This window comes from Sturnira hondurensis, unplaced genomic scaffold (assembly GCF_014824575.4).
Source record: "Sturnira hondurensis isolate 20B ecotype Veracruz unplaced genomic scaffold, ASM1482457v3 Scaffold0006413, whole genome shotgun sequence".
Lineage (NCBI taxonomy): Eukaryota > Metazoa > Chordata > Mammalia > Chiroptera > Phyllostomidae > Sturnira > Sturnira hondurensis.
In genome coordinates, this window is record NW_028079044.1 from 12,860,978 (window position 1) to 12,878,156 (window position 17,179).

The window sequence follows — 17,179 nt, forward strand, 5'->3', positions numbered from 1 at the left end:
TGATGATATTCACATTAGTACTCTGCAAAAAAATTTTACATCTCATTCTGATAGTAATTTGATAATTTGATAAAATTGACATCTCCACACTTCCTTACTTATGAGATATCTTATAAAAACTTATTGCTTTATAAGGCAATAATGCAAAGCCAGACTATAAACTTAAATATCTGAATAAGAAGTAATTTTCACAATACTTGCATTTTCGCTTTTATGTGTCTTTATGGCACAAAGATTTTAGTGGTGACAGACATATGAAATCTCTGGACACCTCTCTGATGGGGGACAGGTCAGCATGTATGTCAGTCAAAATCATGTGATGATTTAGTTTTAGGACTTTACTGTAAGAACCTCAGGCCAAAGGCTAGACTTGCTCCTTATACTTTTCACTTTTCACAAGAATTACACTTCTTGTAATTCTTCACAAGAAGAATTACAGAGCATCATACTTTGGAGCTGCTAATAAAATTCTTAACTAAGATTTGAGTCATTTGGAAAAACAAATGAGGGAATAAAGTATGATGAAATTTATTTTCAAGTGGAAAATTGTAATTGGTCCATTTTAAAGAGAGAATAAAAAACACTAAGAGAGCAAAAGATAAACAAGAAAAATGGAATGCAGAATTTGGACAAGAAACAAGATGGGTCTATCTCAAACCAGATCTGAAACCTAACTTTTTATAGGGTAAGTCCTAAGCAATCAGCACCAGTCCTTTTGAGTGAAAAGAACTTCAGTACAAAAGGAAGCCACAGAATGTGGAATCTGCTTTCCACCACGATGGGGAGTATAGCTTGACATTAATCCTGGGATTATACATTTTTATAAGCACAACTCGAGGGAGGCAGTTGGTTTCTTGTCCCACCTAGGATATTTGGAGAACTCTTGGGAGGTCACTGCATTACGCTCTTATACAACCAGGACTTGGCCAGCTGAAACACTATGCATATGTTCTATCAGTAACAAGACTGGGCAATGGGGGAGCAAGCCATGCTGAGCATGGAAGGTGGCATCATAGATGGTCTGCAAAGTCAGCAGAAGTCATTCATTCAAGAGGATACCAAGAGTTACTCCGGGAGTTAAAACAAGATGAGAACCAAAATGAAGAACCAGATCTTGAAGCCATGAGCAGAGCTTAAGTCCAGTGGCAACATTTAATTGCGAACTGAAGCAATAGCCAGATATCTCTGATTAAGAGAGAAGGATGGGGTTTGGGAGCAGTAGGGAGAATTTAAAAACCTTTACCTAATATTTCGATTCTAGCTTTGACGGCTTTTTTTGGTCTACCTAGTTGCAAGGGGTTGAATGGTAGCTTTCTAAAAGAAATATTCATGTAACAACCCCTAAAACTGTGAATGTGACTTTACTCGGAAGAAAGGATCTCTGCAGATGTAATTAAGTTAAGGATATTGAGACACGATCATCCTGGACTAGCTGGATGGGCCCTAAATCAAATCACAAGTGTCTTTATAAGACACAGCAGAGGAGAAAACACAGACAGAGAGGCTAAAAAGGCCATGTGAAGATATAGACAGGGACTGGAGTTATGCAGCCACAAGCCAAGTAAAATCTGGTGCAATCAGACACTGGAAAGTACAAGGAGAATTCTTCCCAAGAGCCTTGGAGGGAGCACAGTCCTGCCTACATCTTCATATTAGACTTCTGGCCTCCAGACTCTGAGAGAATATATTTCTGTTGTTTTAAGCCACCAAGTTTATGGTCATTTGCTATGGCAGCCCTAAGAAATGAAGACACCAATTATACTGTAGTTCTTATGAAAGAGTACCTTAAAAAACACCATGACTTCTAACACCATCATCTATCTCTGCAGGCTCCCTGCTTCCTCCCACCCCCAACAACTGTAACAGCCCCAAACACGGGATCCTATGGTGGCAGATGGACATAAGTGTCAGGGTACGGAGCAGGAACAAGCTTATGCCCAATCTGTTCTTTACATCTATATTCCTCCTGCACTCCTGGTTCTTGGGGTGTTTTTGGTGCCTACTTCCAAAGTAGCAGAAATGGTATATACAGAGGAAAACAAATCTATTACTATTTAATAAGTGGAATATGTTTAAAGCATTAAATTTCTCTAAAACATGAGGTAAAACAGCTTCTAATAGTAAGAAGATTTAGAAACACCATTTTGATTCATTTAGTTTCTTGATGATCTCTGGGGTGATGACAGGCTCTCCTAAGATCATGTTCAAATTGTCCCCAGACAGGGCCATTCTATACCCTGGGACTGTTGCATGTATTACTTAAGTTAACTCTTGAGAAGAAAAATTGCCTGGTAATTTGGTACTGTGCTAAAAATTTATATTACTCTTGCATATTAAACACCCAAGCCTTCAAATAATAAATTTACATTGTGAGTTCTGGTACCAATACTGCACAGTTACTGTACAGCTAGAATATAAAATCCGTGAGGGCTGGGATCTTTGTTTTGTTTGCTGATGTGTCCAAAGCCCAAGAACAGTGCCTAGCACTAACAGGCTTTTGATATTTTTGAATGAGTTCACATACACTCAAAAGACATTTAAGAAAATAAAAATATCTAATATATAACCAAACATGTTATAAGAATCACAGGTGAAAAGTATCAATGTTATTAAAATTAAGTATATATGTTTCTATAATGTGAATTCATTTTTTATTCTCAGTTATTGAGTGGATTTTCTATGGCCTGTTCCTTTCTGCTACCCAGTGAAGCTGCAAACTCTCATCAGTTGGGCCAAGACTGCTGGCAACAAGTGAGTGGAGTCTCTGGTTGCATTCCAAAGTCAAAAGAAATCATATCTGAATAATTTGTCATCTTAGATTATTGTCACCTCTTCTCTTTTTTGTTAGCACTGATAACTTTCTACTGAAAGTACTGGAGTTGGGGGTGAAGTCAGAAATATGGTCTGGTACTTTAATAAGATTTAAAAAATGTATCCAGATAAAAAGACTTACCCAGGAAAATAATGTCACACCCCCTTTTTCTCAAAAGCAACTGATGGGACTTCCGGCCAACAGGGAGATGTAGGTGGAGACATTGTGCCTCCTTGCACAACCAAATTTAAGGACAACAAAGATTTAGCAACAAAAACACAACCAGAGCAGATAGAAAATTGAACTGTACCAAAGTCCGACAATAACAAACTATTCATCCAGACCAGTAAGAGGGGCAGAGTCAGTGGCTGACAGACAGGGATCCTGGTAGGAATAGGCAATGGTTAGCAGAACCAGGTGCAGAGAGAAAACTAGCAAACCCAGTAAGTCGTGCAAGGCAGTTGGCTGACCACAGACACACATTCGCATGCAGATAAACCAGGCAAAAAAAAAAAAAAAAAAAAAAAGGTCAGTGAGACAGACTGCACAAACCCAGAGCCCCAGCACTGGGAAATAAAGCCTAAAAGCACTGATCGAAAAACTTGTGGGGGTCGAGGTGCCAGCAGAGGCTCCCAGCCTCACAGGAGAGTTCAGTGGAGAGACCCACAGGGTCCTAGAATGTACACAAGCCCACCCATCCGGGAACCAACACCAGAAGGGCCCAATTTGCTTGTGGGAAGCAGCAGAAGGGACCAAAATCCAAGAAAGCACAGAACAAGCATCACTGCTCCCTCTCTGACCCTGCCCCCACATACAGCCTCACAACCCAGCCACCTGGGTTGCCCCACCCTGGTGAACACCTAAGGCTCCACCCCTCATACCTGACCAAAAATGGCTCAATCAGAAGAACAAATCAAAGCCCCAGAGCCAATACTTTTAAGTGACCAAGAGATAGCCAACCTATAAGATGCATAGTTCGAAACACTGGTGATCAGGATGCTCACAGAACTGGTTGATTTTAGTCACAAATTAGTTGAAAAAATGAAGGCTACACTAAGTGAAATGAAGGAAAATGCACAGGGAACCAATAGTGATGAAAAGAAAACTGGGACTCAAATCAATGAAGTGGACCAGAAGGAAGAAAGAAAGAAATAAACAGAAAAGAATGAAGAAACAAGAATTCAAAAAAATGAGGAGAGGCTTAGGAACCTCCAGGACATCTTTAAACGTTCCAACATCTGAATTATAGGGATCCCAGAAGGGGAAGAAGAAGAGCAACAATGGAAAACTTATTTGAACAAATAATAAAGAACTTCCCCAATCTGGCAAACGAAATAGACCTACAGGAAATCCAGGAAGCTCAGAAAGTCCCCAAGAAGATGGACTCAAGGGGAACACACAAAGGCACATCATAAGCCAAGATTACATTAGCCAAGATTAAAATGAAGGAAAGTATTCTAGAAGCAGCAAAAGATAAGGAGACAGTAACCTACAAAGAAGTTCCTATCAGACTGTCAGCTGATTTCTCAAAAGAGACCTTACAGGCAAGAAGGGGCTGGAAAGAAGTATTCCAAGTCATGAAATGCAAGGACCTACATCCAAGACATGGACAGTGAATGGAAAGCAAACTCACAGTTATTAACAACCACACTTAAAACAAGAGCAGAGCCACAGAAATGGAGATCACATGGAAGGTTAGCAACAGGGAAGTGGGAGGAGGAGTGGAGGGAGAAGGTACAGAGAATAAGTAACATAGACAGTGGGGAGAAAATGGGGGAGGGCAAGAGTAGTGTGGGAAATGTAGAAGCTAAAGAACTTATGAGACATGGACATAAACTAAAGGGGGGAATGTGGGTGGGAGGGGGTGTGCAGGATGGAGGGGAATGAAGGGGGGAAATGAGACAATTGTAATGGCATAATCAATAAAATATATTTTTAAAAAAGCAACTGATGGTGATAGAATTAAAACATTTATTCTTCACATTTTTTATGAGGATTCCTTTAGATGTTCATTGTAATTTGAACTAATTATTTTTATGACTGTGCCTATGACTATTTCTCCACTGGTCATTGGGCATGACCACCCTCTCTAAGGGACTGCTGGGTTGACCACCGGTAGGCAGGAGAAGAAGCCTTTTGTTTAAAGTAATTTAGCTGTGAATCTGGTGCTAGAGTTCTTCTCACAAGAAAATGGAGCCAAAGACTAAGAGCAAGAAGATGGGTGTTTACTGAGCTCCCATACATCTGATCCTATATCAGGAATGGTATAGCAGTTAAGAGCATGGAATCTAGGGTCAAACTGCCTGGGTTCAAACCCTGGATTGGTGTCTTATTAGCTGTGTGTCCTCAGGTAGGTTAGATAACCTCTCTGTGTCACTTACAATAATTTGTTATTATTATGAGAGGCAGAAAAGAAGTATATGTGACATGGATAGAAAGAGACTAGGCTGAAGAGAAAAGAAGTAATGTAGTACAAGTTTGGCAGGGTCAGTACATGTACACCTGCTTATCTGACCCTTACATGATCAGCCACATATTTATTAACAGGCCTCTTTAATACTCTGCTAAAGTTTTTTTTATTCTCACCAAAGGATTTTTTTTTTACTTATTTTAGAGAGAGAGGAAGAGAGAGAAAGAAACATCAATGTGAAAAAGAAGCATCAATTGGCTGCCTCGTCAGACAGGGGATAGCACACGCTCAGACCAGGGATCAAACCCACAACCTAGGTATGTGCCCTTGCCAGGAATTGAACCCACAGCCTTTGGGCTACAGGATGACACTCCAACTGTTTTTGATGGATTCAAAACCAAGTCAGGCATGGCTTCTTTCCTCAAGGAATACATAGGCTAGAAGGACCAAGTTATTATTAGGGATATTCATATTTTAAAATGCTACCAGAAGGGTAGAGATAGATGGTGAATTTAGGGAAAAGTGTGATTACTTCTAGTTGGTTGAGGTCTAGATTCAACATGATCCCACAGCTACCCTATCCCTACACCTGAATCTATGAATCTATAATCTTTCAAATCAGACCAGTTCATTCAGATTATATAGTCTGTTATACAGTATGATGAGAGAACCAAATGGGGTTGACTTTGCTCTAGCCTCATTAGAATCATTTGTGAAACACCTGAAAAAAGAGAAAATATCAGTCTGAATCAATTATTCATGACTGAAGTAATCACTTTGTTTTTGGTTTTTGAAATGATTATATTAACTATGGGTAACTCCTACTCATGATATTCCCAGCAGGTGAAAAGGGTCTAGCAATTGTTTAAATATATTAGAGAAAGTTAAAAGAAGATGAATCATGTTTCTGAAAGGTGAATATTCAGATATTCTCTTGAGCTCCCTTGGAGGACAGGTTTAAATATAGAAAATTTAATAAAATATTTTTTTCATACGTTTGGATGTACACACCAGCCTGGGTGTTACTTAACACACATACAGGGTGTGGTCTATGTAGGTTTATAGTTGTGAGTGCACAAAACACAGTTTGTTTTTGTATTATTATTTATTCATTTATTTTATTATTTTCCATATGAACAACTGTCAACCTACTTTTGTCCCACCCTATATAATCATCTTCTTCCTTCTCCAGATAAACTGAGAACAACAAAACAGCCCTCCTAGCCTTGCCAACTGCTGTGAGAATCACCTTTCCTTTACACCTGCAGAAAACATCACCTACTTGGACACTTGAATATTACTCTGTTCTGTATTTTAAAAATTGCTTCATTTGTGCATTTAAGCCTTATGTCACTTAGGAGTTTATAAGCCCCTAGAAGAAAAATACATTTTTGCAGGTATTCTCTGACACTTATTGAAAGATACATTACAGGTGTTCCATATAAACTTTGGGGTTCAATTTCCAGTCAAAATAGCACCATAAATTTGTACTTTGAGGCACCCTGGAACAATACATACCAATAATACATAAAATATGAAAAGAGAGCACTTTGAATATGCAGTTTCACTTTAAAATATGATAAATGTTTCCTCATTCCAGAAATGTACTAGAAACACAAGTGGCCACTCCAGGTCCAAAGTGGACAGAGCTCTTTAGCATTTGGGGCAGGGTCTAGGGCAGGAATCCAGGTCAGAAATGAGGCTTCTCCAAAGGAAAACAAACCCATAAAGTTGCCACCCTGATTTCTGCCTAAGGTCACAGCTTATATGAAGCTGCCTATACAAGAAGGCCATAGGAAACAAGCAATAAGGACCAGCTTGTTCACGGAACAGTTTTGTGGTATCCCCACATCACTACAAGACCAAGACACTGAGCTGCTACCAGAGAACTGATAAAATATGTGGGTGAATACATTTTCACTACTGACTACAAAGAATAAATCTCTTTTTATGCCAAAAACGTAGGATTAAAATTCTCTATAATGATAAGAAATAAGGATAGATATTCAGTGGGCAGTAGAAATGTGCTATGGTCCATTTCTGATCAGGGAAGAAGACAGAGATATTAAACAATTTCATACTTTAGAGAAAATCGTAATTAAGCATACTAAAACTTAAAGAATAAAAAATAAAACTTCTGGACAAGATGCAGGCATAAGTAGTTACACTGTGCCTCCTCCCACAACCAAAAGAAGGACAATGACAAATTCAGAAACAAAAAACAAGCAGAACTGCCAGAAAATTGAACTGTATGGAAGTCCGACAACCAAGGAGTTAAAAAAGAAACATTTATCCAGACTGGTAGGAGGGGCAGGGATGGGAAGCTGGGGGTGGAGAAAACTCACAGCAAGATGGCAGCTGAAGGATCGGGGTGGGAGAGGTGGTGGCTGCTGGAGCAGGCAGTCCCACATTTACATGCAGATAAACCAGGAGATAAATGGAGAGTGAGACAGACCATGAAACCCAGGTTTCCAGCACAGGCAAATAAAGCCTCAAGAACTCTGACTGAAAACACCTGTGGGGGTTGAGGCAGCAGGAGAAACTCCCAGCCTTACAGGAGAGTTTGTTGGGGAGACCCACAGGATCTTAGAACATACACAGACCCACCCACTCAGGAATCAGCACCAGAAGGGCCCAATTTGCTTGTGGGTAGCAGAGGCAGTGACTGAAAGCTGGCCAAGAGCCAAGCAAGCAGTATTGCTCCCTCTCGGACCCCTCTCCCACAGACAGTGCCATAAATAGTGACCTGGTTGCCCCACCCTGGCAAATACCTAAGGCTCCGCCCCTTACTACATAACAGGCACACTGAGCCAAAAAAATATGGCCCAAATGAAAGAACAGATCAAAGCTACAGAAAAAATACAAAATGATGAAAAGATAGCCAACCTGTCAGATGCAGAGTTCAAAACACTGGTAATCAGAATACTCACAGAAATAGTTGAATATGGTGGCAAATTAGAGGAAAAAGTGAAGGCTATGAAAAGTGAAATAAAAGAAAATGTACAGGGAACCAACAGTGACAAGAAAGAAACTGGGACTCAAAGCAATAGTTTGGAGCAGAAGGAAGAAACAAACATTCAACCAGAACAGAATGAAGAAACAATTCAAAAAAATGAGGAGAGGTTTAGGAATCTCTGGGATAACTTTAAACCTTCCAACATCCTAATCATAAAGGTACCAGAAGAAGAAGAGGAAGAGTAAGAAATTGAAAACTTATTTAAAAAAATAATGAAGGAGAACTTACCAATCTGGCAAAGGAAATAGACTTCCAGGAAATCCAGGAAACTCAGAGTCCCAAATATTTGGACCCAAGGAAGCACGCACAAAGGCACACCATAATTACATTACCCAAGATGAAAGATAAGGAGAGAATCTTAAAAGCAGCAGGAGAAAAGGAGACAGTTACCTTCAAAGGAGTGCCTGTAAGACCATCAGCTGATTTCTCCAAAGAAAACTTGCAGGCAAAAAGGTGCTGGAAAGAAGTATTCAAAGTCATGAAACACAAGGACCTACATCTCAGATTACTTTATTCAGGAAAACTATCATTTAGAATGGAAGGGCAGATAAACTGCTTCTCAGACAAGGTCAAGTTAAAGGAGTTCATCGTCACCATGACCTTATTATATGAAATGTTAAAGGGACTTATCAGATAAAAAGAAGATGATAAAAATATTAATAGTAAAATGACAACAAACTCACAACTGCCAACAACTGAACTAAAAACAAAAACTAAGCAAACTAGAACAGGAACAGAATCACAGAAATGGAGATCACATGTGGGGTTATCAAACGGGAGAGTGGGTGGGGAGAGAAGGGGAAAGGGTACAGAGAATAAGTAGCATAAGTGATAGGTAGAAGATAGACAGGGGGAGGTTAAGAATAGTATAGGAAATGTAGAAGCCAAAGAACTTATATGTACAACCCGTGGACATGAACTAAGGGCAGGGGATAGGGGATGCTGGTGGGAAGGGAGGTGCAGGGTGAAGAGGAATAGAGGGGGAAAATAGGGACAACTGTAATAGTATAATCAGTAAAGTATATTTAAAAATACAACTGAAGACTAAACTATAAAAGAAGGAAAACAGAAAACTCAAAGTAAGCTGGCAGAAAGAGGTTCAAATACATCAGTATTCACAATAAACATGAATAGATAAAATTCACCTGTTAGAATGGTTTAAAATATCAAATTATAAACTTTCTTAAAGAGAAATATTTCAAAATGAAACATCAAAAGGTTGAAAAATAAGAGATAGAAAGAAAAAATATCTGAGATAAAAACAAAATAAAAAATACTAATTTAGCAATTTCTATCAGACAAAATGCTACTTAAACAAAACCCGTTACTATACAAAAGGAACAATTTCACTGAGGAGATATCAATCACATACTTATGTGTGCTTGAGCCTTGAAATTCACAAAACTAAAACTGACTAAAGTATCAGAAGAATGGAAAATTCAGTTGAAAAAGACATCATGCTCAGGAGGTTTTAACAAAGACAAGGAATGAATGCACTATTTATAGAGGTGCACACAGGTCTGACAGATGTGGTTATGTGTGCATGTGCGAAGAGAGGACCTACTCCAGCAGGTAGAGAGTACTGATCATATTGGCAATGGAATATTTATTAAAGTTCACCATACTAGGTCATAATAGGATCAAATGCTAGAAAATTAATATTACATAGAACACAATGTAATCCAATTAGAAATCATTAAAAGATAAGTTTATATGTGCTGATATAAAATATATCTTCAAGATATATTTCTAAGTGAAAAGGAAAAGGTGTAAAGTATTATGTATATTATACTAATATTTGCATAAAATCATCGTTCTCTACTTATATATGTACAGAAAATATCTGGATACCCAAGAAACTATTAATAATGGTTACCTGTGGGGTGGGAGGTATGGATGAAAAAAGGGGTTCTATGGAAAGTAACATAACAGGGTGATCTGATCGTAAATTCCTAACTGGGCAGGTCATGGTAAGTAGTCACGCCCCAGGCCTATAACTTCTTTAGTGTAAGGTTTTAAGCCAACTCTGTCTATTGTTCTTGTGCATCTCAGTTAACACACCTTTGAAATATCAGAGAGCACATATTCTTGTTAATTATCCTGTAATCCAATCCCCTCCTTCTTTTCTCCCATCTTTCTTACATTCCCTCTTTAATTTCAAGTTCATAAAAGAAGCTGCAAAACTGTTATTGTCTGGAGCATTTGAGATCTTGAACCCTGGAATATGTTGTCAATTTGGCTCAAATAAACTCTTCAGGTTTGGACGTTTCTTACATCAACAGAAGGTAATATACTTTGGTGGGGAGCAGGGGATGGCTTTCTGAATCTTTTGTATTATTTATGCTATTACTTTTTCTAGAAAGTCCTAGGTTAAAATATTCTAAAACTGGGATATATTATCCTTAATTTCTTTTTAGTCCATTCTCAAGGCAGATTCCTGAGCTAATTTTGTAGCAGGTAGAATTTTAACCAAAATGAAATAGCTGCCATGGCTTACCATATGCTATGTCAAATTTCCACTTACACTCCCTCATTTTTTTCTAGATAGAAAACATTATAATTCCATGTCTTTTTTTCATGAAGTATAATTTTAAAAACATATTAACCCTAGAAATCACAGTTTTCATTGGTAGTCCTTAATGTTTAAGGATCAGGAAATAAAATATGCTATCATTACACAAACTTATTAACCAACTGTGTTGCAACCATTCAAGGCCAGACGGGTTCACAAGATTTGGACAGATGGAAGAATATTCACGGACCCATTGGGAGGTCTGACATGCCTTTATTCAAGGGTGGGCAATCCAAGCACGATGCAAGCTGCATGTCCCCCTGCATGTGTCACTGCATGTCACCTGTCACCCTGCATGGCACCCAGCAGAGAGCCCCTCTACAGACAACAAAGCCAGCAAAATGCAAACAGATATTATGCAACAGAGCTTCATACTACGCATGTGAGCCCACTCAAGGCCTCGGGAAAAGTTTATTGAACCCAGTCTAAAGGTTATGCGAACACTGCTTATCAGGCCCATCCTCAATGTTATGGGAAACTGCTTCCCTTAGTTGCCCAGACATTGGGTGAGGGAGTCAGACTGCCTCCATTTGCCCTACACCAAACTATGTTATTAATAAAATTACTCACACTGGGAGGCCAAGAGTATACTCCAGTCTCTTGATTTGCATAAGTGAAGGTGTAAGTTCTGGAGCCAACTTTTTTGTGTGTCTTGAGAATGAACAACAGATCAGTTTGAATCAACAGAAGGATTTTGCATCATAGCTGAAGCCATTTTATAATGTAGAAATTCTACCTTCCTAGTTTAAGTAATGAAAGTCTATTCTTAAGAATATGTTGTCCAACAACTAAAATGCTCTCAGGATTTGTTACATGTGTGTGATTTATACCTACTTCACCTTCTGTTATCATCCAATACCCCTGGGAGGACCATCTGGAATAGCATTTGCTTTGTGGCACATATCTAGGACGCTTGTTTCAGGGTCAAAAACTAATTCAGGAAATGAAGCTTCTTTAAACAGTTCTTTTAGCTCCCGATCAGCCATGACTTCCAGTGCATCTATGCTGTCGTGATAAAGAGCTTGTGTATACCTTTAAGCAGAATCCAGGCCCTCTTGTCCATGAATGAGCTTTGTGACTTCTGCAGCCAGTAGATTTTGAGAACCCTGCTTCTTTGGTTTGGTCCTCAAAAGGACATGCAGCTGCATTATGTGGTCAGTCTCTGGGAAGGGCAGAAAAAGAGCTTCAAGTATCTTTCTATTGAATCATCTCGCTGCCTGACAAGAACTAATACAATTCAAATGGAGATATCTTATCTCTGTTTAGCCAAACAGCAATGCCAGCAGACTTTCTAAGATTTGCTCCAACTGTACTTGTAATACTTGTTCTCCAGGCAACTTGTTCATGAACTCGTATCCTGGGATATTGCCCAGCTGATCAGATCCACCCAACTAGACCCAGTATCCATAATGCTGGAACGAGTAGGAGAAATCATAGGCTTGGAGCACCTGGTATCAGAACTCGCAGAAGATCATGTCCTCTGTGTCTGGAAGCTCAGCCGACTCAGCAGTGTGCCCATGTGGAAGTGGCCGCCCACTGCCACTAGACATTCTACCAGGGGCTGCTCCTGGTACTGGGATGACTTGCCCAACACTGAGAAGCTTCCCCAGATACGCCCATTAGTGAAGAGGGCCTGGTGATTAGCTGCCAGGGTCTGTAGCCCTTGATGTAGAACGTGTGCGTGGCTTCTCACGCACTCTTCTTCGAGCGCCTAGCACTCCTTGGTGCAGCCACTAGGGGCTCTCAAGTGCGCTGTGGCACTTTCTGTAGTGCGATCACCTTGTGGCCCGCTTTCTGGAAGTGAAACAGGGCCTGCAACCAGCAGGTGCCCCACGTGAAGTGACTCCGCCATGGGGTCAAAACCGCAGTAAATGGTGTGGGGAAAGTTGCCACAGTCGAAGAGCTCTGGAAGTTCTATTTTCGTACCTTTCTTAGGGAAGGGCTTGAAGAAACCTGGAGCCTTCTGCACCGCCAGGAACCCTTTATCACCAGAGTGGGCCTCATGCAGCCCCACTGGCATGACTTCCAATAGGCCTGGGGTACAAAACCACCGGCCTGGGAAACGCACCGCAACATGGGAGCGAAAAGGCCCAATGTGTCTCTTTTCTTTGAAGTTACTTCTGAAAAAATAAAAACTGAGCTCTTGATCATAACCTTCCTGAGATCTCAGAATGTATGTACTCTATTGTTCTTTGAGAATTGCTGCTAGGGATGGTAGTCATTTACAGAGCAGTTAAAAAATACGAGGACAAATAATCAGAACCCCCCCCCCCACTAAATAGTAACACAACGCCCTGAAATGAATGCCAAAAATGGGACATCTCAATTACTTTATGCATTTTAAAGCTGAAATCTTCCTACTTATAAACAGTTAACAGTTCTCTGAGCATGCTGTCACACCTGACAGTCATTAACTTAGAGCCTGAAATGTCAATAGTGAAGTAATATGTCATCTGACATTTCAAGTGGTATTAGGGTCATTTGAAGAGAAAGCCCTGAAGCAAACAGTTCTTTAGTTTGATTTTTAAACAGGCTTATCTATGAAAGAGAAAATCTACACTGACAACCCCTGCTTTTCCAATTCAAACATTGATTCAGATACATGAGTCAAGAATGGGCATGACTGCATAAATGGAGCTGATACTCAATTCTTTGATTTATTTGCTGCAAATCTATAAAATGTCAGTGAATGTTTCCTATCTGTCTACTTCAGAAGAGTATCATGAGGGGAGGTGTGGTGGCTGTTTATTTAAATCAGCTCTATACTAAGCAGATCAGGTCACAGGTGGCTTGCTCGTAGGAATTTGATAGGCCTGTGAATTGCAGCCCATTCCAGCTTTCCTCTAACTCTCACCCTGGTGTCCAGGACTTGCAAGCCTGTCTGGGCTTCTGCTCATGTTTCCATGTATATTCCATCATGTCAGGGCATGTATATGACAGTTTCATGAACACAAACTAAAAATACTTTACAATTTACAATAAACTTAGTTTCCATCTAACTATTCATCTAATCTCTATTTAGAACCAGTACCAAGAATTACATGTCTACAAAAAGATCCTTAATCCATATTTTGTTTTTGTTTTTTAAATATATTTTATTGATTATACCATTACAATTGTTGTTCTATTCCCCCCTTCATTCTCCTCCACCCTGCACCCCCCCACCATTCCTCCTCTTTAGTTTATGACCATGTGTCTCAAGTTCTTTAGATTCTATATTTCCCATACTATTCTTGCCCTCCCCCCATTTTCTACCTACTGTCTATGCTATTTTCTGTACCTTCTCCCCCATTCTCCTCCTCCCACTCCCCCGTTGCTAACCCTTCATTTCTATGGTTCCGCTCCTGATCTAGCTGTCCTCTTGGTTTGCTTTTGTTTTAGGTGTGGTTGTTGATAACTGTGAGTTTGATTCTGTCCTTTCACTGTCCTTTCTGTCCTTTCACTGTTTAACTGTCCTTTCACTGTTCATATTTTTCATCTTCTTTTTCTTATATAAGTTCCTTTAACATTTCATATAATAAGGGCTTGGTGATGATGAACTCCTTCAACTTGACCTTATCTGAGAAGCACTTTATCTGTCCTTCCATTCTAAACGAAACCCTTGCTGGATAAAGCAATCTTGGCTGTAGGTCTTTGGATTTCATGACTTGGAATACTTCTTTCCAGCCCCTTCTTCCCTGTAAGGTCTCTTTTGAGAAATCTGCTGACAGTCTGATGGGAACTCCTTTGTAGGTGACTGTCCCCTTATCTCATGCTGCTTCTAGGATTCTCTCCTTCACTTTAATCTTGGCTAATGTAATTATGATGTGCCTTGGTGTGTTCCTTCTTGGGTCCAACTTCTTTGGCACTCTCTGAGCTTCCTGGATTTCCTGGAAGTCTATTTCCTTTGCCAGAGTGGGGAAGTTCTCCTTTATTATTTGTTCAAATATGTTTTCCACTCTCGGCTGTTTCTTTTCCCCTTCTGGTACCCCTATAATTCGGATGTTGGAACGTTTAAAGATGTCCTGGAGGTTCCTAAGCCTCTCCTTATTTTTTTCAATTCTTGTTTCTTCATTCTTTTCTGGTTGGATGTTTCATTCTTCCTTCTGGTCCACTCCATTGATCTGAGTCCCATTTTCCTTTCCATCACTATTGGTTTCCTGTGCATTTCCCTTCATTTCAATTAGTTTAGCCTTCATATGTTCCTCTAATTTGTGACTATAATCAACTAGTTCTGTGAGCATCCTGATCACCACTATTTTGAACTGTGCATCTGAGAGGTTCTCTATTTCTTTTTCCGCTTAGAGTTATCGATCGACTCTGGGGCCTTGAGTTCTTCTTGAGCCATATTTTGGACTGTTCCTGCCTGTTACATATGAGGAGCGAGCCCTAGGTGTTCACCAGGGTGGGCTACTCAGTCCCTGGGTTGTGACGCTGTATGTGGGGGCAGGGTCAAAGGAAATCAATGGCAGTCCCCTCTGCCTCCTCCTGCCACTGGGGCCGCCTGGTCTGGTATGAATGTGCAACTTTGGTCAGCCTGCCCCGCACCCTCACTGGGTCCACGATGCTACCCCGGCTGCCTGCATGCCTGGGTTGCCTGGGTCGCCTGGGTCGCCTGGATCGAGGGATCCTTCCTGCCTGACCCTGCTCCGCTGCTGGCTCCGCCCCTCTTACCGGTCCCAGTTGAACGGTTCGTTGTTGTTGGACTTCCCTATAGTTCAGTTTTCTGTTCTTTGGCTGTGTCTTTGTTTCCTAAACCTTTGTTGTATTCAAACTTGGTTGTGGGAGAAGGCACAGTGTTTCCACCTATGCCTCCATCTTGGCAGAAGTCCTCCTTAATCCATATTTTGTAAGAATATATACTGGTATGCATTATATCATTTTTGAACAAGACTTAATTATACCCCCAAAGAGTCTACTCCATATTATCCAAATTAACAATATTCCCTGCAGGGTCAAAGTAAAACTCAACCAATCAATTATAGTGCCATATTTTACTAAATAAAATTTGTCTTTGAAAAATATGCTCTGAATGAAGTATTGACATGGTAATAATACAACTCAGTGTTTTCTAACCCAATGTTGTCACAACAGGAAATGCAGGATTCCGATTATAGGAGGCCTGTCTGGAAAAAGTTCAGCCATTGTCAATATAACAAGAATGGTTTGCACCACATCGATGTAACCCGGCAGCCAAGTAGAGTGGACTGGAATGCGCATGCACGAACAATGACAACTTCGCTGTACTAGTCAATGGGGTCAGTAGTCGCCTTTGAGTGAGCATGTGTAGCATGTGGCTGCTGCATTCAAAACGACTGAGCAAGTAGAGCAAAGAATCCACATCAAATTTTGTGTTAAGCTTGAACATTCCTCTCCAGAAACTATTCAGATCATTTAGAAGGCCACAGCTATGGGCAAGTGGTGATCGGCAGCTTCATCAACCCAGTGCACCCAGTCGTATTTCATACAGAATTTTTCGGCAAAACATCAAACTATCCAGGTGACTCAGCCCTGCTGCAGCCCAGATTTAGTGCCCTGCAACTTCTGCCTTTTCCCAAAACTAAAATCACCTTTGAAACAGAGGAGATTTCTCAGACTGCCGATGAGATTCAGGAAAATACAACAAGGCAGCTAATGGTGATTGAAAGAACTGTGTGAGGTCTCAAGGTGCCCACTTTGAAGGGAATTGAGGCATCTTTGTCCTATGTGCAATGTTTCTTGTATATTCTTCAACAACTGTCTCCATTTTTCATATTGTATGGCTTAATACTTTCTGGACAGATCTCATATGTTAATGGTTTTATTAAACTTATCTTAATATATTTCTAATAAAATACTAACAAAAAATTTTAACCTAAAACCATTTCTTAACATACCCCACAAAATGATAAGATATATTTTAAATTCCTGGTGAACAGAGCTGTTTTGTGGAAAGCAATACTTGAGTAAAAAGAGGTGGGGGATGATGCAATGTTTATATTTTCTGGGTGAATAAATAGACCTAGCTAGGAAAAGTGGACTGAGTCCAAGGTCACTCAGTTAGTGGCAGGGTCAGGACTTGCCTCTCCTGATCTCCAATCCAGAGCTCTTTCCATGAACCTTGCTGCCTCTGTTATTCTAAAAACAAATCATAAATATTGTGCAATCAAATTTCTATTTTCTTATTTAACATGCAGAATATCTTTCATCTATAGCTCAAGGCTTTTCCCCCTCCCCTAGATTAAAGGAATAGAACAGTTAGAACCAAATTTCTGCACAATATTTAGGTTTCCAATGACATTTTGCGCAATTAAAAATTGCTATCAAAAAATAAAGATCACAAAGAGGAATTACAAATTTTGTCAAGAGAGGTTGATTTTGCTTTTCTTCCTGTGTCTGATACTCCTGTGT

The 17,179-nt window shown here is 40.0% G+C and overlaps 1 protein-coding gene across 1 annotated transcript; it reads right to left on the reverse strand.

Moving 5' to 3' along the window:
* Positions 1 to 11,251: 11,251 nt before the first annotated feature.
* YARS2 (tyrosyl-tRNA synthetase 2) lies at positions 11,252 to 12,945 on the reverse strand. The gene is given in 8 exon segments (XM_037048025.1): positions 11,252 to 11,674; positions 11,677 to 11,990; positions 11,993 to 12,034; positions 12,037 to 12,132; positions 12,135 to 12,296; positions 12,299 to 12,577; positions 12,580 to 12,629; positions 12,631 to 12,945. Coding segments are annotated over 8 exon segments (1,308 nt in total). The 5' UTR covers positions 12,831 to 12,945; the 3' UTR covers positions 11,252 to 11,509.
* Between the last annotated feature and the right edge of the window lie 4,234 nt (positions 12,946 to 17,179).